We start from the raw sequence: 18,968 nt of genomic DNA, 5'->3' as shown, positions 1-18,968 counted from the left end.
TCCGTGACACAGAAGAAGAGAAAAAGCTTTAAAAAATTAGTAAAACTACAAGCAACTTCCTACTTTCCTGTTGGCAGCCACAGTCTGCCAACAAAATTAAGAGCCGACTAGAAGAATATTTTATTATTTAAAATACAGGATTACAATATATTTTTCATTTAGAAAAAAAAAAGTGAATGGTTCCTTTTCCATAAGGAAGTTTTCCTCATTTGATCCTGTAAGAGACTGCTTGTATAGACAACGTGACTTCTTACATGAATGTAAAGTTTAAACACCACTCAAATTTACCCTAAAACATACTTCTGGTATTCTTTTTCCCCCACAGCTATTATATGTTGCCAGAACATATTAGAAACGTTTTCCTATACTACAGTGCCCCATTTCTTCAGATATCACTGATGATTTATGCTCTGATTAGAACCGTATGTTTAGTATGTGCAGCAATCACATAGCATTAACTCTTCAGTCAATAGAATACTGCTGGTTTTGCAGTTTTAAAGATTCTTGATAAATTTTCACAAATGTCAGTGATAGAAATGTCCCACATATTTTGTCATCCTGTGCCAGATTTACATCATCTCATTTTTTTCATTCGGCATCATAAAAATATGTAGTCCACTAAGATGTTTAGAAATATCTGCTAGTAAGTATACACAATTAAGTTCTGCTGTAGCTCTTATCTGTGCTGCTTCCTTTACTACATGACACGAAGTTCTTCAAAAAGAACAGACTATTCTGACAAAGATCGACACCTGTACAATGTTGTCCTCATTTAAAGTTACTATAAAGAAACAAACATTATTTCAGGAAACAAGGTCAATTTTCTTTTTTTTTTTTTAATAAGTGTAAGACTTCATTTTCAGATTTTGTAGGACTTCAATATAAACCCAGTCTTCCAGCTCATTCGACATTTGTTCAGGTTACTCAATTTATGTTGTATCATGAATAACGTTACCTCAGCCTGTGAGAGCTGTTCTTTCAGTTTTTCAACTTCTTCACGTAATTCTCTGATGACCCTAGCATTTGGATCTTCATTCACCACAGCATGATTAACTATCCTTTTGGCTCTGTCTGCATATCTTAGAGTAGATAGTGTTTCTTCATAATTGTCTGCTGCTGGACTAATTGTGGCTATCATCGCAGTTTGGCTGTTTCCTCCCAGATTGTCCTGTAGAGTACAACCACAGAAGTTTAGAGGATTAAAAACTGATCTGAGATTATACTGTGCCTTTACAAACATACTTAAAACACAAATCTCACTATTTGGATACTGATTTACATTCTGGATGTAAACTGATCAATATGATCCATAAATATTCTCAACCACCTCCATCAGCTTTAGTCCCAGTGTAATTGAAAATATGCCAAGTAGGACTTTACATGCAATTAACAGAGTAAATGCTTATCTCGATATATTACTTGGGATAGCTTGTAGAAATGACCTCCTTTGCTCACTTCTTAAAATAATAATAATAATAAAACTAAATTACAATCTCTTAAGTACACAGAGTTATGCTACAACCTAGTAAGCCAACAGCTTATGAACGTGTTGAACAGAAAATATTAATTACCTTGAGAAGCCAAGTGAGCACAGAGTCTCTGTAAGGCACGAACTTATTCTTCCCTTTCCCTGCTGCTTGATCAGCAAGCGATGATATAACCAACCCAAGGGTTGAAAGGGATCTATGAAGGGGCAACAGCACAAAACAGCTTCGAACACGTACTTTAAAAGTATATTTAATAAAACAGACAGAATGGTTTAATCTGTGCTCTGCAAAATTTCACATCCAGTTTTTAAGATACTATAAAGTAATTTCAGCTGGAAACGACCAAGGGAGATCAAAACAAGGCAATACATACAATTATACAATCTATAAAATCCAAATATATTTGGAACAAAAAACAGTTATCTACAGTGTTTAGTCTTATCTAGTACTAAGACCAAGTTCCAGGCAAACCAGGTTGAACTATTCAGTTATTGTAGTTTGACAAACGTAAAGCAGACTGCGACAGTATATGGAGAATCTCAGAATGAATCACAGAATGGCCTGGGTTGAAAAGGACCACAATGATCATCTAGTATCAACTCCCCTGCTATGTGCAGGGTTGCCAACCAGCAGACCAGGCCATCCAGAGCCACATCCAGCCTGGCCTTGAATGCCTCCAGGGATGGGGAATCCACAACCTCCTTGGGCAACCTGTTCCAGTGTTTCTCCACTCTCTGAGTGAAAAACTTCCTCCTAAGAATAACAGCTTTAGATTAGATACCTACCTTTTCTCAGAGATTAAGAATCTTTCCACCTTGGACACTGCCTCATGACACTATTAGGAGTTAGCATTGGCAGTGCAGCAACCTGTCTCTAGGAACAATGTTTTAAGAGCAGTAGTTAAACAGTTGACTAAAACTGAACTATATCCATAAGGAGGCATCTACAAGACAAAGTCAGCTATTGTGCAGGAGAACAAGTCTGGTGAGTTACCTAGTAACTAACCAGCAATTACATGATAGTGGAAGACTGCTTATCAGAAGAGACCAATACCCCTTGACAAAGGAACTGACTTACAATTGAGGTGGTGCCTCACTAGTATGGGGAAGAATAGACTAATCTCCCAATTATAAAAACGTTGCATGAATGCAAACGTGAGAACTGAAAAATTCTCCAAACTGCTTGGTACACAAACATCCTATTACTCTAGAATACTGAAGAAACTAAGAGCTTGTTCATTTTGGTACATGTACTACTTCTACCAACAAGTGTTTAACTATTAGCAATCTTTGCAAAGTATCTATGCATTATATATTCCAATGATTATACAACCCTGTGTAAATATTAAATGACATTGGGGCAAGTAAGTTTAAGATAATGAGCTGATTCAGGAGCACAAGAGCATTAACCAGATGCCTAAAGGCTAGTAAAAACAGTGAATGCTGGAACTCAAGAGCATACTGGTCCATCATACTTGTAAAGAGCATCTGGATAACTGAGCATAACTACCAAGGAAACTTGTAGCCTTGTGATTAGATAGTTAAATAAAACTTTGCACTGTTCCACTCCATCCTTTTGAGTTTCTTCAAACTACTAGCACCTTAATTGTAACATGGTCTTAATGCTTTTTGAAAATCCTAGTGATTCTTAATTCATTCATTTAGTGAACGACAAAAACATTGCAGAATATTTCAAAGAAGATAAGTGAGGGTAAGGTGACACGATCTGTTACAAAAGTCACAAAAGATGTGCATAACACCAGCAAACAAAGTGGCATGAAGATAGTATAGACCTGAAAGCAAAACTAAAATGAAAAGAACCTTAAGGAGCACCTAAATTTGTCTAAAGGACAACTTTCCAACCCACATCTGAAAAATTCACAGCAAAAAGAACAGTTAATTTAAGGTTTTGTTGTTTGTTTGTTTGTTTGTTTGCCCAAACAAAAGCCTAACAACTCCTGAAAGCCTGCGGGAGGAGGATGGGGGAGGGAGAATTGCTTCTTGTCTCCAATCTTTCATTTGCACAGACTGGGAAGACAGCATGCTAAACATGAGAGAACAAACAGTAGGATGCTGTATGCTACTCCGTAGCAATCTCCTACAGCATAAGTGAAAAAGCACCAGCAGCACACTCTCAGTGGAGTTCACCTTCAAGGATTATAAAGTTAGAAGACAAAACAACAAAACCCACACACTCGGACTTCAGTTACTTCAATTCCTCTTACTGATTTTAAATGAGAAAAAATGTGAAAATCAAAGCAAAAAACCGAGGGAGGGGGAAGAATATTTTTTTTCCTTAAAGAAATCAAGGTGGGGATAGGAAAAACAACCTAGAAAGGCCAACCATTGATAATTATTTCACAACAGGGCTGCAACTTTAAATCTTAGTTATAGGCACTGTATTGTAGTAAATAGCAAGTTATAGGCACTGTATTGTAGTAAATAGCAAGTTATAAGCTAGTTTATTAACACCAGATTAAAGAAAGTAATAATGTTTCTGCTCCAGAAATATTATTAATATTATATATAACAAAATACCATTTTTGTATTAAGACTATTAACATCTGTATTAACAACCAAACTGGTGTCCTTTGAGTATTCTACTTAAGATTTCATAATACAAAGCTGTTAAAAGATTCTAAGGAAAATACTAAAAGAAATGGCAGTGCAATATAATTACAGGACTTAGTAGCTGCTTTGCTTTATGCTGGATGATGCATCAGAGATCTGTCATTACTTTGATCCTATCTCAAACCACCTACATAATGAGTCAACCAAAAGGCCTGAGCCAACAGTGCACAACAGACTGAGGCAGTTCAGAAGAAACAGAGCTTACATGGTGCAAGACCATGGGAACGTGCTGTTTCTGCATGCTTTCTGTTCTCCTTGACCTCTTCATCAAGTGTGAACAGGCTGTCTTTGCTACCGTGCATCTGGAAGCTTGCACTCTCCAGCAAGGGCCTGAGTCAGCAGCACCCAAGGGCAGGTGGTTCTCTTCTGCAGGGAAGAACTCTGTCCCTAAATGACATCCATTTAAGCTACTTCTGTACACTTTTCTTCTAATTTTTTTTTTAGCAGACGAAGTCCTTCTTTCTAATAATAGAACCCTTTGAATATGAAGACGCTCCTCTTAAAAGAGCTAGAAGCCAGTCTTCTCCCAAAACATTCCCTCCCACCCCATCTTTACCCTTTAAAAAACTTATTTTTGCATTCTCAAGTTAAAATGACAATAGCTACCATTTTTCTAATCACAGTTAAAATTACAGGCTGCTCATAGAATGTATTCTTCTTACCCACTGACAGCTTGCTTACTCCATTTCCTCCTGCTGTTGTACTCTAGAAATTATTCTACTATACCACAGATTATTAAACATCTGCATTTCTACACTCAGTATAGGAACTAGAGCACCCTAGGCATTAACAAGCACACACAGCTTTCTTATGAGTTTGGAAAGTCTCATAAGAACCAGGAAAATAAAGACAGCAGACACCCAGAAACGCCGTCATGACCCAAGGCAACTTCACACCAGTGCTGAGAAAAAATGAAAGTTCTTTATTACAGCTTTACAAAACTATTAACAAGATCACGCAACTCTCAGCTGTTTCAGTAAGCAATTCAGCACATCCACCCTGTATTGGATCATGCTGACCCAATATATGAAAGTTTACAGTACAGGAAGCTGTGAGACTGAAGCAGCACTGACCATAGCCCTAAGCTGGTTTCATGCAGAAACAGCAGAGAAATCTGCAGAGACTACCAAACTATGGAGTTTTGGAAGCACAGCAAGAGTACATTCTTCTTGTCTTGTAAATACAAAAGCAGTTATGTTATTTGCCTGTTCTTCAAGGCACCAAAACATTGAACAAGCAGGAAATTTAACTGCCAGGTAGGTCTGTTTTTATCTGAATAAACAGTTTATGCTACCAATGCAAATTACTGCTATTTCATGAAAGAATAAAAATTTTTAAAAAATTGAAGGTGACATAGCAAGGTACATGGTTTAAGTAATCCATATTACTACAGAAAGATTACTGCCTTTCCCTAGTAAGCATGGTACGTTGTACACATTATCAGAAAGAAGATTGTATACAATGTTCTGTGAAGAACTACTCTGACAAAAACGTGCATACCCATTCCGAAGCTTCCAGTGAAGATAGAGTTCATTAAACTCTAAGTAACAACAAAAGTCCAATAGATACTAAAGCACAACACTACGAATTGTTTGCCTATCAGTTCCAAATGAGATTTCACACAGAGAATGCTTAAAAAATGGTCTGAGGTAATTGAGGTTTATAATATATAAGAACTGATGCAAAAAGATTGAGCTGTCAGCTTTTCTTTTTGAAATGTCTTTTACAGAGAAATCTGGTTCTTGCATCTGAAGTCCTGTACCATTAAAAAGAAATGGCAAAAACAACCTTCCCTTTTTACACTGAGCAAACATTTTGCTAGAAAAGAAAATGAAATCTTTCTGTATCTTAAGCAACACTTTCAATTTCTTAATAGCTATTGGGAGAATTGGCATTTGAATTTTTCCCCAAGAGTTAAAAAGAAACATTTAATTTCACCCTTATTTATGCAAAAGGTAAATACAGTTGCTAGCAAAATCAAACCAAATTTAACTGGTAACCTGCAGGGTAAAGGTTCACTACTTGCTATTAGAGAAACAGAGTCATATGATTTTCTTTCATGAGGACTATGTCAGTGCACCTACCAATCTGATGCATTAAACTCATAATACATTAGAGATTATGTGTGAAGAGCAAGCGTGTTCAAACTATTAAAGCAGGTAACTTAAAATCATTTTAAGTATGAATGCAGTTCAAACATGTTTTTTGCTCTCACTGTTAACTTCAGAATAACATAACCTTTTGCAACATTTTAAAATTAAGTACAGAATTTGTAGCTTTTAATATTAAGAGTGATTTTTTTTCCCAGGAAAATTAGTATGTGTAAGACAATGGTAATATTGTGCTGAAGTCTTGCTTTTGGGCAACAACACAGTAATTACAGTTAAAAAGAGTGCCTGGAAACTTGTCATTGCTTGAGTACAGATGCCCAAGGCAATGTTAAACTTACATAGTTTCATTCTGATCTGGTTTTCTTAAACTGTGAATTATACTCTTACACAGTTTAAGTACCTGTTGGAACAAAGCCATTCAACTCTGCAACTTTGCATTCCTTGAGCAAACGATGAGACAAACACATGAGCCTGGGGACAGGGTGGATAAATGAATCACAAAAGGTACATCCGTAATTAAAGAGTGCTACCGTCACTTTTTCCAGATAATATTCATACAGCTATCATCTGAGTCAAGTATGAATCAAAGTCTCTATACTACTGTAAAAAAAAAAAAAACACCAAACAAATAGTATTCAGTACAGAGCAACTGAAAGAGATGTATTAACTGCTTGTGACAATATGCAACATTTGAACCAACTTGTAACAAGCACACCAAGACAGGAGACTGAGGAAGCAATGGTTGCTCTTAAAATACTATGCTTTACAACCTATGTCAGTGTCTTACTTGTTTATGTTGCTGCCTTCCTTCAGACGTTCTCCTGCAGCTCCTGTTTTGGACACTCTCTCACTACCAGCTAAATCCACCAGGCTGACTTTGCTGACCTTCTCTCCAGAATTCTGTGCAGATCAAATATGGGAGAAAAACAAGATTCATGAGCATAAAATGCTCACATATCTTATATTAGCACCATTAAAGACTGCTTTCTGTAATAATAATGCGAGCTGAAGTGTAAAATTCAAGATAAGAGAGAACAAATTCTCACAGTCTTTACAGCCTGTTAAGAGTCAGTCATACACTTTATACTAAAAGGGCTGAATCACTAATGAAGGCAAAGAGGCCGTGCGTTAACATCAAAAACAGCAGGCCATTAAAATATATTAATGTCAGCAACTGTTAACACCTAAGACAGATTTAACAGAGGCAATATAATCTTAAAGTCATCTAAGTTTTTGTTTTCTCTGGCATGCTTCCTCTCTTTTCTGGTGTTCTCTCAACCGTAGGTTCTTGCCAATATTACTTTGATTACTGCATAGCATTAAAAGTAGCAGCATAGCTAAGAAAACTGTGTATGTGTAGCAAACAAAAAAGTCTGGTGAGTTATGCTAGTCTTGACTGAAAAGATGGAACAAATCAATGAAGAGATACTATAATATCACTTAGCATAGCAACTCTGAAATACAAGAGCACTTCAGCAAGTTGAGAGCTGAGGCAGCTTCAGTTTTAAAATGGTAAGCCATTTGTCTCTTCAGAGTTTTAGGTCATGTTAAGTGATACTACTGATGCATCTACAAATGCACGCAAAGAACACAAGCTGCTTGTTTTAACTGATCGTTATTCAAAACAAACAGTGGTTGAACAGAATAAAGAAGAATTTACCACAACTTCATAAATTAAACCATCAGAAATACTTACACCAGACTGTAGGTCATAAAGTGTCTGAGTCACTATAATGTTGAATACAGCATGAGAGCGGCTGCTTTCTTCATTCATGTTGGTTGCAGCAACTGTTCGTGATTTGTTTCCCTCTGACATCAGTGACTCAATATCCTAGAGCATAAAAAATAAAAAGTGATGCCAGGATGAAAGCAAGCTTTGTGCTTGCTGAACAAAATCCCTGACTAGATGGAAGAGTGTGTATTTCTGAAGAGAGAGGAGAATATAGAATTAAAGAGAAAACTCTTTTTACATTTTGATATCAGAGAATCACAGAATGGTTTGGATTGGAAAGGATCTTAAAGACCATCCAATTTGAACCCACTTGCTGTGGCTGGGGTGGCCACCCATTAGGTCAGGCTGCTCAAGGTTCCAAACAACCTTGCCTTGAGGGCCTCCAAGATTGTATTGGCAGAGAGGAGATCTAATTTTGCAGAATAATGTTAAATCATAACTTTGCTTTAAGCAATGCACCAAAAGCCCAGCAACAATATTCAGTGCACATACTCCTTATCTGTTGCTGAAATATGTTGGCAATACCCACATTACAAATCATATTGTGTAATGCCAGTAATCAGGCAAACACATATCTACTTACAGAAGTAAACAATGCTTTTTTTTTTTTCCTGAACTGCATTAATGCCATTCTCTCTGAATTGGCTCCAAGTGTCGCCCCACTTGGAGCCTGTACCTTTCTACTCAAGTGAAAAACAAGATGATTCTCATAGATGTGCTTGCTGAGTATCCAAGTCAGTTTCATAAGTTATCAGCCAAAAATTAGGTATGAACAACATTTTCTAAAATTCAAGCAAATAAGATGTGCTGTCAAAGTATGCAATTTACCACAAAAGCTGCAAAATCGGTTTTTACACTAGATAATATGACAGGTGCTTCAGAGAAATAAATATTCCCAATAAATGAGAAATGTTTTTCACACAACACTGTATAAAAAATGATTTTTTAATAAACCAACCCAAAACAAAGCAAAAAAGCACAACAAAAGAAAACCCAAATACATTTCCTAAAACAGCTTCCTTGTAAAAAGGGCTAAGCAATTCATAGAACTGCATCATTGCAATTCCACTGTAGCTACAGAAGTTAATTGGATTCTACAAAACTGATATTTTGAATGCATTTTAGTAACTCAGCTGGGCTCAGATGCTGTCATTATTTAAATTATCAGCTATATAAACCATGTTATGCATTCTCATGCAATATACTTCTATAAAGTACGAGGGTGTATTCGATAACAAAAGCAAAAGAATCACACTGAAAGACCTAATTTTCTTAGTGTGGAAGCCTCAGATTTCAAGAAAACATGTCAAGAAAATGTGATGTGCTTGGTATTTATTACATAAATGGGAACCTGCAAAATAAAGTGATATTACTGCTATATTTTTAACCAACACAGAAGTGAAATGAAAGATTTACATGAAATAAATATCCCTGGAAGCACTAGAGGAGGTACCTGTGATTGTCAGAGGCTGCAAACACCTAGGAAAACAAAACTTCTGGGCAGATATTAGTTTATCTACAATATGATTCCTATCACTTAGGTATACAGATGCTATTTCCAAATCTTTCATAGGTTTAGATTTACCTCAAAGTTCGTCACAGCCAGCTGAGACAAGCCATCTACGTATGGTCCCAACACTTTGTGCTCTCGAACCTTAAGAGACTGCCGACTCCTATGGAATAAATAGCCTTTATGCACAGACCACTACTGTGAACTTCATTTCAATTGAAAGACATGAATTAACACCTACAATACACAAGATTTTTATCATTTCATAGTATGTAGTTTTTTTTGTTTTTCAAGCAATAATGGGAATAAAAATACCAATCTAATAGGTGTCAATCAGAACACATGAATTACTTTCAGAGCATCATTCTACCACAGTATTTGTGGCTGTAGAAAACCTGAAATGCTTCATTTGGAAGAAAGAATACTGACAGAGAAGGAAACAAAAAATCTCTCCCAACAATTTGCTGAAGATTCATTTCTCCACGCATTTTCCAAGTTTTACTGAAATATGTCAATGAAGTCTAAAATACTTTTAATTAATTTGCATGCTTCTTCATCTTTATGCTCAAGAATCAAGAAGTAAGACACACATATCAGACATCTTGTCTGATCTCTTGTCTTGACATCTCCATGTTAGAGAACCTAACCAGTACTTTTGAGTCAACAAAACAGAAGGAATTAGGATGCCAAGAGTATATTTGGAGGTGTTATTCCTTCCCATTCAAGAACTGCAAATTCCAAACCAGAAAAATCAAATTGTAAATAAACTTCACACTCTTTGTAACTGATGAAAATTTATACTTGAGCAAAGTCTGGTTCATATGGCAAATATACCCCAGCATTTTCTTCTACATAGCTTTGATTTTGATTACAGTACTTCACTTTGCAACATTATACTATTATATTATATATTTAAATTGATCCACACCAAGTAGTATTTCATATACAAACTTTACACTGATATTCTGATGTTTGGTACCTGATCCTTTGTAAAAAAGATATATAAACATACATTATGAAAAACCTCAAGGACTTCCAGAATTCATTTCTACTTAATAGTTTCAAACAAAAGCAATTAAGGTGGAGAGGAAGGGCAAAGCTACTCACCCTTTTGGGTCAAGTAGATCTCTGACTTTCTCATTGTAGATTTCCATATAGGACACTTCAACTTTAAAAGTATGAGATTCATTTTCTTCCACAGAGATTCTCTGAAATAAAGCACAACAGAGCCGTGGGATCAGACCCAGCTGCTCTGCATTACCCATCATTGAAAAGGATTTTCCTGAACCTAAGGGAAGAAAGGAGAAGAAAATGCTTTAGAATGTGGTTTCTGAGTTACTCATTTGTTCATGAAACATGTTTTAATTTCTCCAGATGCATGTATCAGAGCAACAGGACATGTTATTCTAGACAGAAGGCTCGCTCTTTGCATTACAACAAACGGAAACAAAAAGAGAAATCTTAACAGTCCCTTTTAGTAGAGCCATTACTTGGCCTCCCTTTTAACACACAGACACAAAAGACTGAATGAACCTTGGTTGCTAACCTCTCCTTTCACACTTTCAAAGCAGCCTCAAGAGGTAGCAGTGAGGAGCATATTTACAGACCCATGTTAAGAACTTTATACTGCCAATGGCTGTACTGAAGTTACTTGTGTTTAAATGGGAAACCAACCTCCAAAGGTTTCCAAATACAAATCAGTTTTTAACATTAAACTTTGTTTCTATTTATGATTTTAAATATTATCAAGCTTAATATTTATATTGTGCTCTTCCTACTTCACACACATGCGCAAGAAATATTCTCTTCCTTCAGCACAAGCAGCACTTACCTGTCTGTCCATAGGCAAAAATACAAGCATTATATCCCTGAAAGGCCTTCTCAAGAATTCCTTCTCCAAGGCACTTGAACACCACCTCCTGACCTACAAAATAATTATAAGTTTATTTTAAGTGAAGTAACAGTGAACTTTAACAATAACAAGATAAGTTTTTGGAGATTATTTTTACTAATGGGTGCACTAAGGATCAAATGATTTTATGTATAACTGAGTGAATGAAACTCAGTGCAACAGCTACCTCTGTGTGTTTAAACATAGTGCTTGTTTTCCTGTGAAAGAAGTGGATTCAAATGAATTACATAAATTGAATGCTTAGAGAATAATGAAGACAATCTAAATTCTGTATTATTTAATTGCAAACTTTGCAGTCTGTATGCATTCTAATGCATAATAAACTAATTCATAATAATAAACTTTACCCAAGAGTCCAGCAACAGAATTGCAATGAACACATTAGCGAACTAGAATATTAGGCATACAACAAACATAACGGTAGAAATAGCTGTTCTCTTAGGAGCTAGCCTCTGATTTCAGTATAACCCATTCTTATTTACTCCATGTTAAGGCAATGCTGGAAGTAAGACAGAGCATTCTGAAGACATCGAAGCAGGAACTGTACATTATGAGTGAGAGACTTAAGCAGAGCTGTCTGTGGATATATACTGGCAAATCTAGAGTTGAAACATCAGCTACAGCATTTCATATTCTGAGAAGTCATCTTTCTAAGCCAGGCAGATTTCAGATGTGCTTCAATCTTTTAGATGCAGGAGATAAAAGAGAAAGAGCATTTCTTTTGTTTGTGGTGGTGCTTTATACGCTTTTCTCTTTTGTTTTAAAAAGTAATGCTCAGAATTTATACACCACAAACATGGTCAGTGGGTAGGTTGTCTGTTGAGTTCTGGTTTGAGAAATGAACCACTTGCATACACATCAAAAAGAGGAGTTGAGATAAGGAAAGCATTTACATATCTTCTGGTGTTTGATTTTAAACTTATATACGCTGCCTGACGATATTCTGAGCAGTGAAGTCACCTATCTCAGCTCATTTAATTTCAGCAGATGTCATTTTTCCAGTTGGAAGCAATTGTACAATGCATGCAATAGGACTTGTTTAGCTCTCAAAGTAGAACATCAAAAAACACCTAGCTGCACATTTATATGTTGCCTGAGAATATTAACTTTGTGATACTTGAGTAAATGGTAGACCACTGAACACCTGTAGTACAACCCATGGAATGCCTGTTTGTAGAATGGCTCTCACGTATGCAAGTAAGACTAAAAATCTCTATTACTTCTATTTAACTTTGGCCTAATTTTTCTTTTGCTATAAAGGAAAAACTATGGCAGTGATGTCAGGCCCCTGTGTATATTTTCCAATTGTATTTCTGGAGATACAGAAATATATATGGAGATACCAAAAGATCATTAGTACTGCTTCTTGGATTAACACAGTTCAGACTAACTTTCCAAAAAAATAACTTTTGAATACAGGAATAAAAAACAGAGAAAAGCCTGCTGTACTACATAATAATTCCATTTCCTTTCCTTGGATATTCATTCACTTATGATCTTTCAATCATTTCATGATACCTATCTTGAGACAGCACTGTTCAAAACCAGCATTCCTGGAAACAGCTGTAGAGAATGCTAACGAACTACTTAAGAATGCATGAAGAAAACTTATCGGTGCAAGTGTTTAATAAGACTGTACAATACACAAAAATTTGCTTTCCAACTCTTGAAGGCATATTTTGAAGTCATCAAATCAAAGATGCAAGGAGCCGCTTACTATATTGCTGATCAAGAGTGTAAAAATCAAGTAAAGATTGAAGCTGAGTAAAATCATTTAGAGAAAAAAAATGATTGTGAGCGAAGAACAAAACCACTCGTCAGAAGAGGAAAAAATCTTTATTGCCCATTTCTGACTAGCAATAAATTACAACATCCATGTTTCCTAAGAAAAAAACAGATACCAGAATATTACAAAACTAACCATAGTCACGATAATCATGAGATGACCTACAGAATTTCTTATGGCAAGAGGAAGAAGGCAGATCAAATTGCACAGACAAGATGGGATTTTTTTTTTTTCCAAAAAGGTTTCTATAAGCTCAGTAATCCAGACACTGACAAGCAGGCCATTCAAGAATGATGTTCAGAGCAAACAGTTGAGCTACCATAAGATTAAAAAAAAAATAAAAATTAAAAAATGGTTCTAAAAGAAAGAACACAGAAAAGAACAGAAGAATTTAAATTTCAATTACAGGTATTGTATTATTTTTCTAATGCAGTGGTGGTGCTCCTGAGGGCAGGAGCATGTCACCCATGAGATGATACGGTCCTGGAGATAATTTCATCATGCAACATAATATCTTCCCCCATGCATTTTATTAGTAGGTTCTGCAAATTGATTACAAAATTTATGGTATACAGAATTATGTCTAAGTGCACATAAGGTAAAAATAAAATAAAATAAAATGCAGTTTTGTTGTCTATACTACCACACTGTGGTTTTGCTAAACAATCTTACATGTCCTGCAATTAAGACTTCTGCTTATTTACAGGACTTTTCTTCCACAGATGCCTCGTGCTTAAAGAACAGAGAAGGGGTTTAACTCAATTCTGATTTAATTTTGCAGTATAGAAGACCTCTTTTCGTTCCACCACTATTTAATTTCCAGAAAAATGTCCCTTAAACCGACTTGTCACATCTTTTAGACAGGGATGCCCAATCTTCCAGCTGGATAAGACCATATACTCTCCTAAGCTGGCAACTGAGGCCTGACATTGAAACCCCTTGTTCCTTCTCCCATCTTCTGATCAAAATGTGGGCAAATAATAGATGTTTGACGTACACATGCCACCAGGCAGAGGAAAGCACACCCAAGGCTTTCTGGGGGTGAGTACTGAGCTGCCAGCCTTCACGGGGCAGATTCTCCTGTCTCCTCTTCCCTTAGGGGGAAGGAGAGCACAGTTTGGTGAGCTCTGCATGCATACTATTGTCTAAATAATCTCATTTGAAGACCAAATGCTTCCTCTACTTTAAGGAGCAAAACAGTTAAGGTGGAAGCATATTGCAAGAAAAAAGTTTCAGACAACACTGCAGTATGATGTAAATGCTCACAACACATTCAGCAGAAATCCTATTAACATCCTTCCAGGGATGTGTTGCTAATCAAAACCTGATAAACATCGGTGGATGCCAACTCAGTCCTGAAGATGTACCAGAAAACAACATCAAGACAATATGGAAACCTTCTTTCCTTTCAGCAGACAGCTCTAACTGCCTTCACAGCTCCAAGACATTATCTGTACCTTCTGACAAGTGCAACTAACAAGCCTGATGCCAAAGCAGAAAAGCATCCACGAAAAATCAAAGGAGTCTCTAGGATGCCACTTCCCTCAGGAGGCCAACCCAAGAACCTTTTCATCAGACACAGTGCTGCCACCCACTGACAGTGTCCCACAGACACTGAAAGGGAGACTATCAACATTCCCTCCTTAGCACTAGCAGTACAAAAGCTTGGAAAGATTTCAGCAGTCTAGATAGTATCTGAGACTTATCTGACAGCTACAGGAAACTCATCTTCTTCTCAGAACTACATTTTAACATACTTAATTCTTGGAACTTTCCAGTGCTGGCTGTGTGCTATTATCACACACCATAGGCATTTAAGGATGTGCCACTGAAGCTAAGAAATTTTTTCATGTGCTCTTTACCTACTGAAATGACTGGGTATTTAGAGGCAAAATTATAAAACAAAGTAAAACAGCAAAGTAAGCCAGTGTGCATATTATTAATGGCTATTAAATTACTAATAATTTTAAAAGAAAACCTTGATGTTATCTGCATATGAAAATCTCTTAGCTAGAATCTTGGAGTGAACACAAAGTATTAGAAAAATTAAATTACTAAAATACGTAAGATAAAAAGATCCTGAAAACAGAATAATCAACACTCTGAAATGCAAGACTACAACAGTACACCATTTTCAGAATGAGATATCCAAGTACTTTCTGTCTTATATCTTTGTGTTGCACCCTATTCCTTCAGATCAAACCCATTCAGTTCTCTGAAGCCCAGACTGGAAGATTCAACCTGACAGACAGCTTTCGTAGGGAAAATTACACATTGCTGAAGAACCCTATGACATGCTCGTGCAATCTGCAGAATGAAGCCAATGACTTTTAAAATTAAGTTTGTATATTCCCAGATCACTAGACTGGTGACTAGTAACCAGATATAAAAAGAGGAAAGGAAAGAAAAGAGAGGGTGAGTAAAAGAGAGACTACTCTTTCCAATTAAATTACCTTTAAAGTAAACACCATTAATATTTATAGCCTTCCACAAGGTCCTCTCATTTACTGATAAACTTACAGTCAACAGGTACTGAAACAAAGATTCGTTTTGGTGCTTGGTTTTTAGATATCCAGTATTTCCAGTAATCAGCAACTTGTCAATATAAAATACAGATAACAGTTTTGAGCCTCTCCATATGTTAGCATGGATTTGCTCAGCGAGGTCCTGACTGCAGTTAGGACATCTAACTGCTGTTCTCTAATATGAAAAAAATAACCAAAACCAAATGATTTCTAATGAACAACACTGAAAATTCAAGCTGGTCATGTCTTTCTATGGCTTAACCTCTAACAGTGAATGTTTTAATACATAATTGCAGTTAGTTCCAAGATCTAGCAGTTAAAATAAAAGTTGATTTCAGTGATTAGAATTATTAAAAGCTGTGCTGGATAACAGTTTTAGAAGAAATTCTTTAAATTGGGGGAAAAAAAGTCTATGGTCCATCTTAATAAAAAACCTACAAGCAGAACAGCTGGTCTAGTCTAACTTCTGTAGCTCAACATGACAGTATTGACAAAGCCCTGAGGTCTTTGTGTTGAAAGCCCTGTTACACTAAAAGGTCTGGAGTGCTTACAATTAAGCATTACAATGCCTATACTTTAACCATGTTTAATTTAAACACTCCTAAAGCCATATTGAGAAAATAGGTTCTCCAAAAACATATTGGTCAGACATCAATTGCACCACCTAAAATTAAGTCCTACATGCTAAGTAGACTCCTTAAAAAAAAAAAAAAAGAAAGAAAGAAATCAATGGAACAGTTGGAAAGGGTTGGGTTTCAAATATATTTTTACACCGGGTAAGCCAGAAGTACAAACGGACAGACACTTCTGTCTGTCCCAAATCCACAACATAAAACCACTCATGAGGGTGGGAGACTACAATTGTTCAAGACAACTGGGTGGTTTGTTTCTTTTTAAAACAGCTGCTGGAAGAGCAGGAATCAGCGTGCCTACTTCACACAAAATTAAAGCTTAGCCTAATATCAGGTATTTCATTTCTCAGGATAAAGTAGCAGAAACAGATCTGAGATTTCAGGTCAAATGCGACACAGTTTAGGAGTTTAAGGAATGTCCACAGACAAGAAGATACAAAGTGGGGAGAGGGGTTACTGAAGTTATTTACACCATGTCTTGAATCTTTCCCAAGGTGAAGGGTTTCTTTCCTTCCTTTCAAATATGTACCTCATTGCAGACTTCAATAGGCTCTTACTGCTGTCCAGGCTTGCAAAAATAACTCCCTTCACCAAAATGTCTTATTTGTCTCTATGAGCTTTTCAAGGCAAGTAGGTATGTTCGTGTTGACTTGACCATTCAAGTCAAGAAACAAAGACTAATAAGCAGCTACTTTTCCTTATTCTCAACATCTATTTCATACAGGCTGTCAGGCAGAGCTTATCCCTTGTCCAGATCAAGTAAAACTCATTTTGCCCTAAAGCCAAATCCCCTTCCTTTCTCATAATCTATTTCATTGACACATTTCTATTTTTTTTTCCTTTCAGGTAAGAGGTTCACACACTTGAAAAATTCCAACTATGCCTTTTATCATTAAATCAGCAATGTAAAAAGCCCAGTAAGTAGCCTGTGGTGGTCAGTATAAACCCAGTTTTGTAATTGTTCTTCACACGGAATGATATATCTATTTAATTGCTTTGAAGCACACATTATCAGTAATAGGAGTAATCCTCCCACTATGCTAATTGATTGAGTTTAAAAAAATACAGGTATAAAAAAACAACACAAAAACCAGACACATTTCAATGTGTACTTGATTGCACACGCTTTGTTTTCAGTCTGAAGGAAAAATCTTAGGATAGTCATAAAAGAATGTCACAGAGAAGAGAAAGTTCCAGACAAAGCTGCAGCATGAGACAGAAAAAAGAAGCTTGAGTGAAAGGTGAAGAAGGTTCTGCTTCTCACAATATCCAAACCAGGATATCAAGTTGTTACAGAGCCTCTATCTCTTGCAGTATGTGAAACTGAAGTACCACCTCTTCACTGCTTCAGACACCTCACTGTCTTCATGAGAGAGACAGTCCTGCAAGGACAGCTGCAAAGATGTCCTCTGTAAATATTTTTTCTCATGTGAAAGTAATCCTTACTACTTATGTCAGTGATATTGCTGGGTCATTTTAGAATTGCAATGTAACAATGCCCATGTTTTTAAACACTGGAAATAGAAGTTGACTTTCATACATGAGCAAGATCCCTCATATGTCCCAAGCACGAGTTCCCAAATAAAGTCAGTACATACAGAATAAGCCTTACCCCCAAACAAAAAGGTGCAGATATCCAAGGATGAGTTTTTAGTGTAAGAGAAAAAGATGACTGAGCCCATTGCAGGTTCAGCCCTGATCTCCTAGGGCCTGAGAAACATTACCAATTGCCCACAGTGTTAAGTCTACCCAAACAAGAATCTTCCTCTTGCGCAAACAATATTACTAAGTACAGGTAATGTTGCAGATCAATCAGCAAAGTAAAAAATAAATAAATAAAAGCAGCCCAGCATAATAGCTTTAAATATCCTGTAAGAAATGTGCATTCCCAGGAAAGTACACGTTTTGGTTTTGTTGACAGGAAAAAAGCACAAAAGGTACCTACAAATAATTCCAACACACGTTGTCCGTGGTACACACCACTGTGGGAGGGGGTTGGCTTCGTATCACACATGGTGAATCTATCAAATTTTTCATATAGAACATATACAGCAATATCTACACAATCTACTGCAGGATGAGTACAGTTCAGTTTTGCACAGTAAGGAATGACTGACTGTGGCTCACACTTGAGAATCTCTTTTACAAACTGTCACATCTTCCACTGTATTTCTGTCATTTAGATTAAAGGGGTCTTCCAGTTACTAAATCTGTCTCACATATCTTTTTGCTTCAAGAATTTTACTTAAGCTTGAAGCTCATACACTACTCACATATAGACGTGAGTATTTAAAGCTATATCAAGCTTTAAATATATTTATTTTTAATTATGTAACTAATCACTGCTCTTGTCACTCACAGTAAACTCATGCACCCACACAGAACTACATCAGAGCAGGAAGCATCTAACACATCTGCCCAGATTCCAGATCACCTTCCCTGCTGTGGTCTAGTATTCAGTCATGAAACTACAGTTTCTACAGCTCTAAAAGTCGGGTTGCCAGGTGGCTTATGTGGAGTGCTGAGCTTGTTAGTTCTGTAACAGTCTCTAGTATACTACCTGGATATAGGGAGCATGTGTATTTATGAACTGCCTAGAACAATGCCATTTAGTTCCATAAGAATAGCCAGAGGGATTACTGA

General features: G+C 36.5%; 1 protein-coding gene across 8 annotated transcripts in view; it reads right to left on the bottom strand.

Moving 5' to 3' along the window:
• Positions 1-18,968, bottom strand: part of KIF13A (kinesin family member 13A) — a 123,873-nt gene that overhangs the window by 52,541 nt on the left and 52,364 nt on the right. For 7 of the 8 annotated variants that reach the window (XM_090136882.1, XM_090136883.1, XM_090136877.1 and 4 more), the window contains exons 5-11: positions 11,302-11,394; positions 10,578-10,758; positions 9,546-9,633; positions 7,925-8,059; positions 7,016-7,128; positions 1,572-1,683; positions 956-1,168 (exon numbers count right to left, since the gene is read on the bottom strand). In XM_090136882.1, coding sequence (XP_089993008.1) covers positions 956-1,168; positions 1,572-1,683; positions 7,016-7,128; positions 7,925-8,059; positions 9,546-9,633; positions 10,578-10,758; positions 11,302-11,394 — 935 coding nt within the window. The remainder of the gene's footprint in view (positions 1-955; positions 1,169-1,571; positions 1,684-7,015; positions 7,129-7,924; positions 8,060-9,545; positions 9,634-10,577; positions 10,759-11,301; positions 11,395-18,968) is intronic. The other variant, XM_090136880.1, reaches the window with a different exon arrangement.

Source organism: Phasianus colchicus, chromosome 3 (assembly GCF_987193195.1).
Source record: "Phasianus colchicus chromosome 3, bPhaCol1.hap1.1, whole genome shotgun sequence".
Lineage (NCBI taxonomy): Eukaryota > Metazoa > Chordata > Aves > Galliformes > Phasianidae > Phasianus > Phasianus colchicus.
This window is presented reverse-complemented; position numbering and strand designations above follow the sequence as displayed.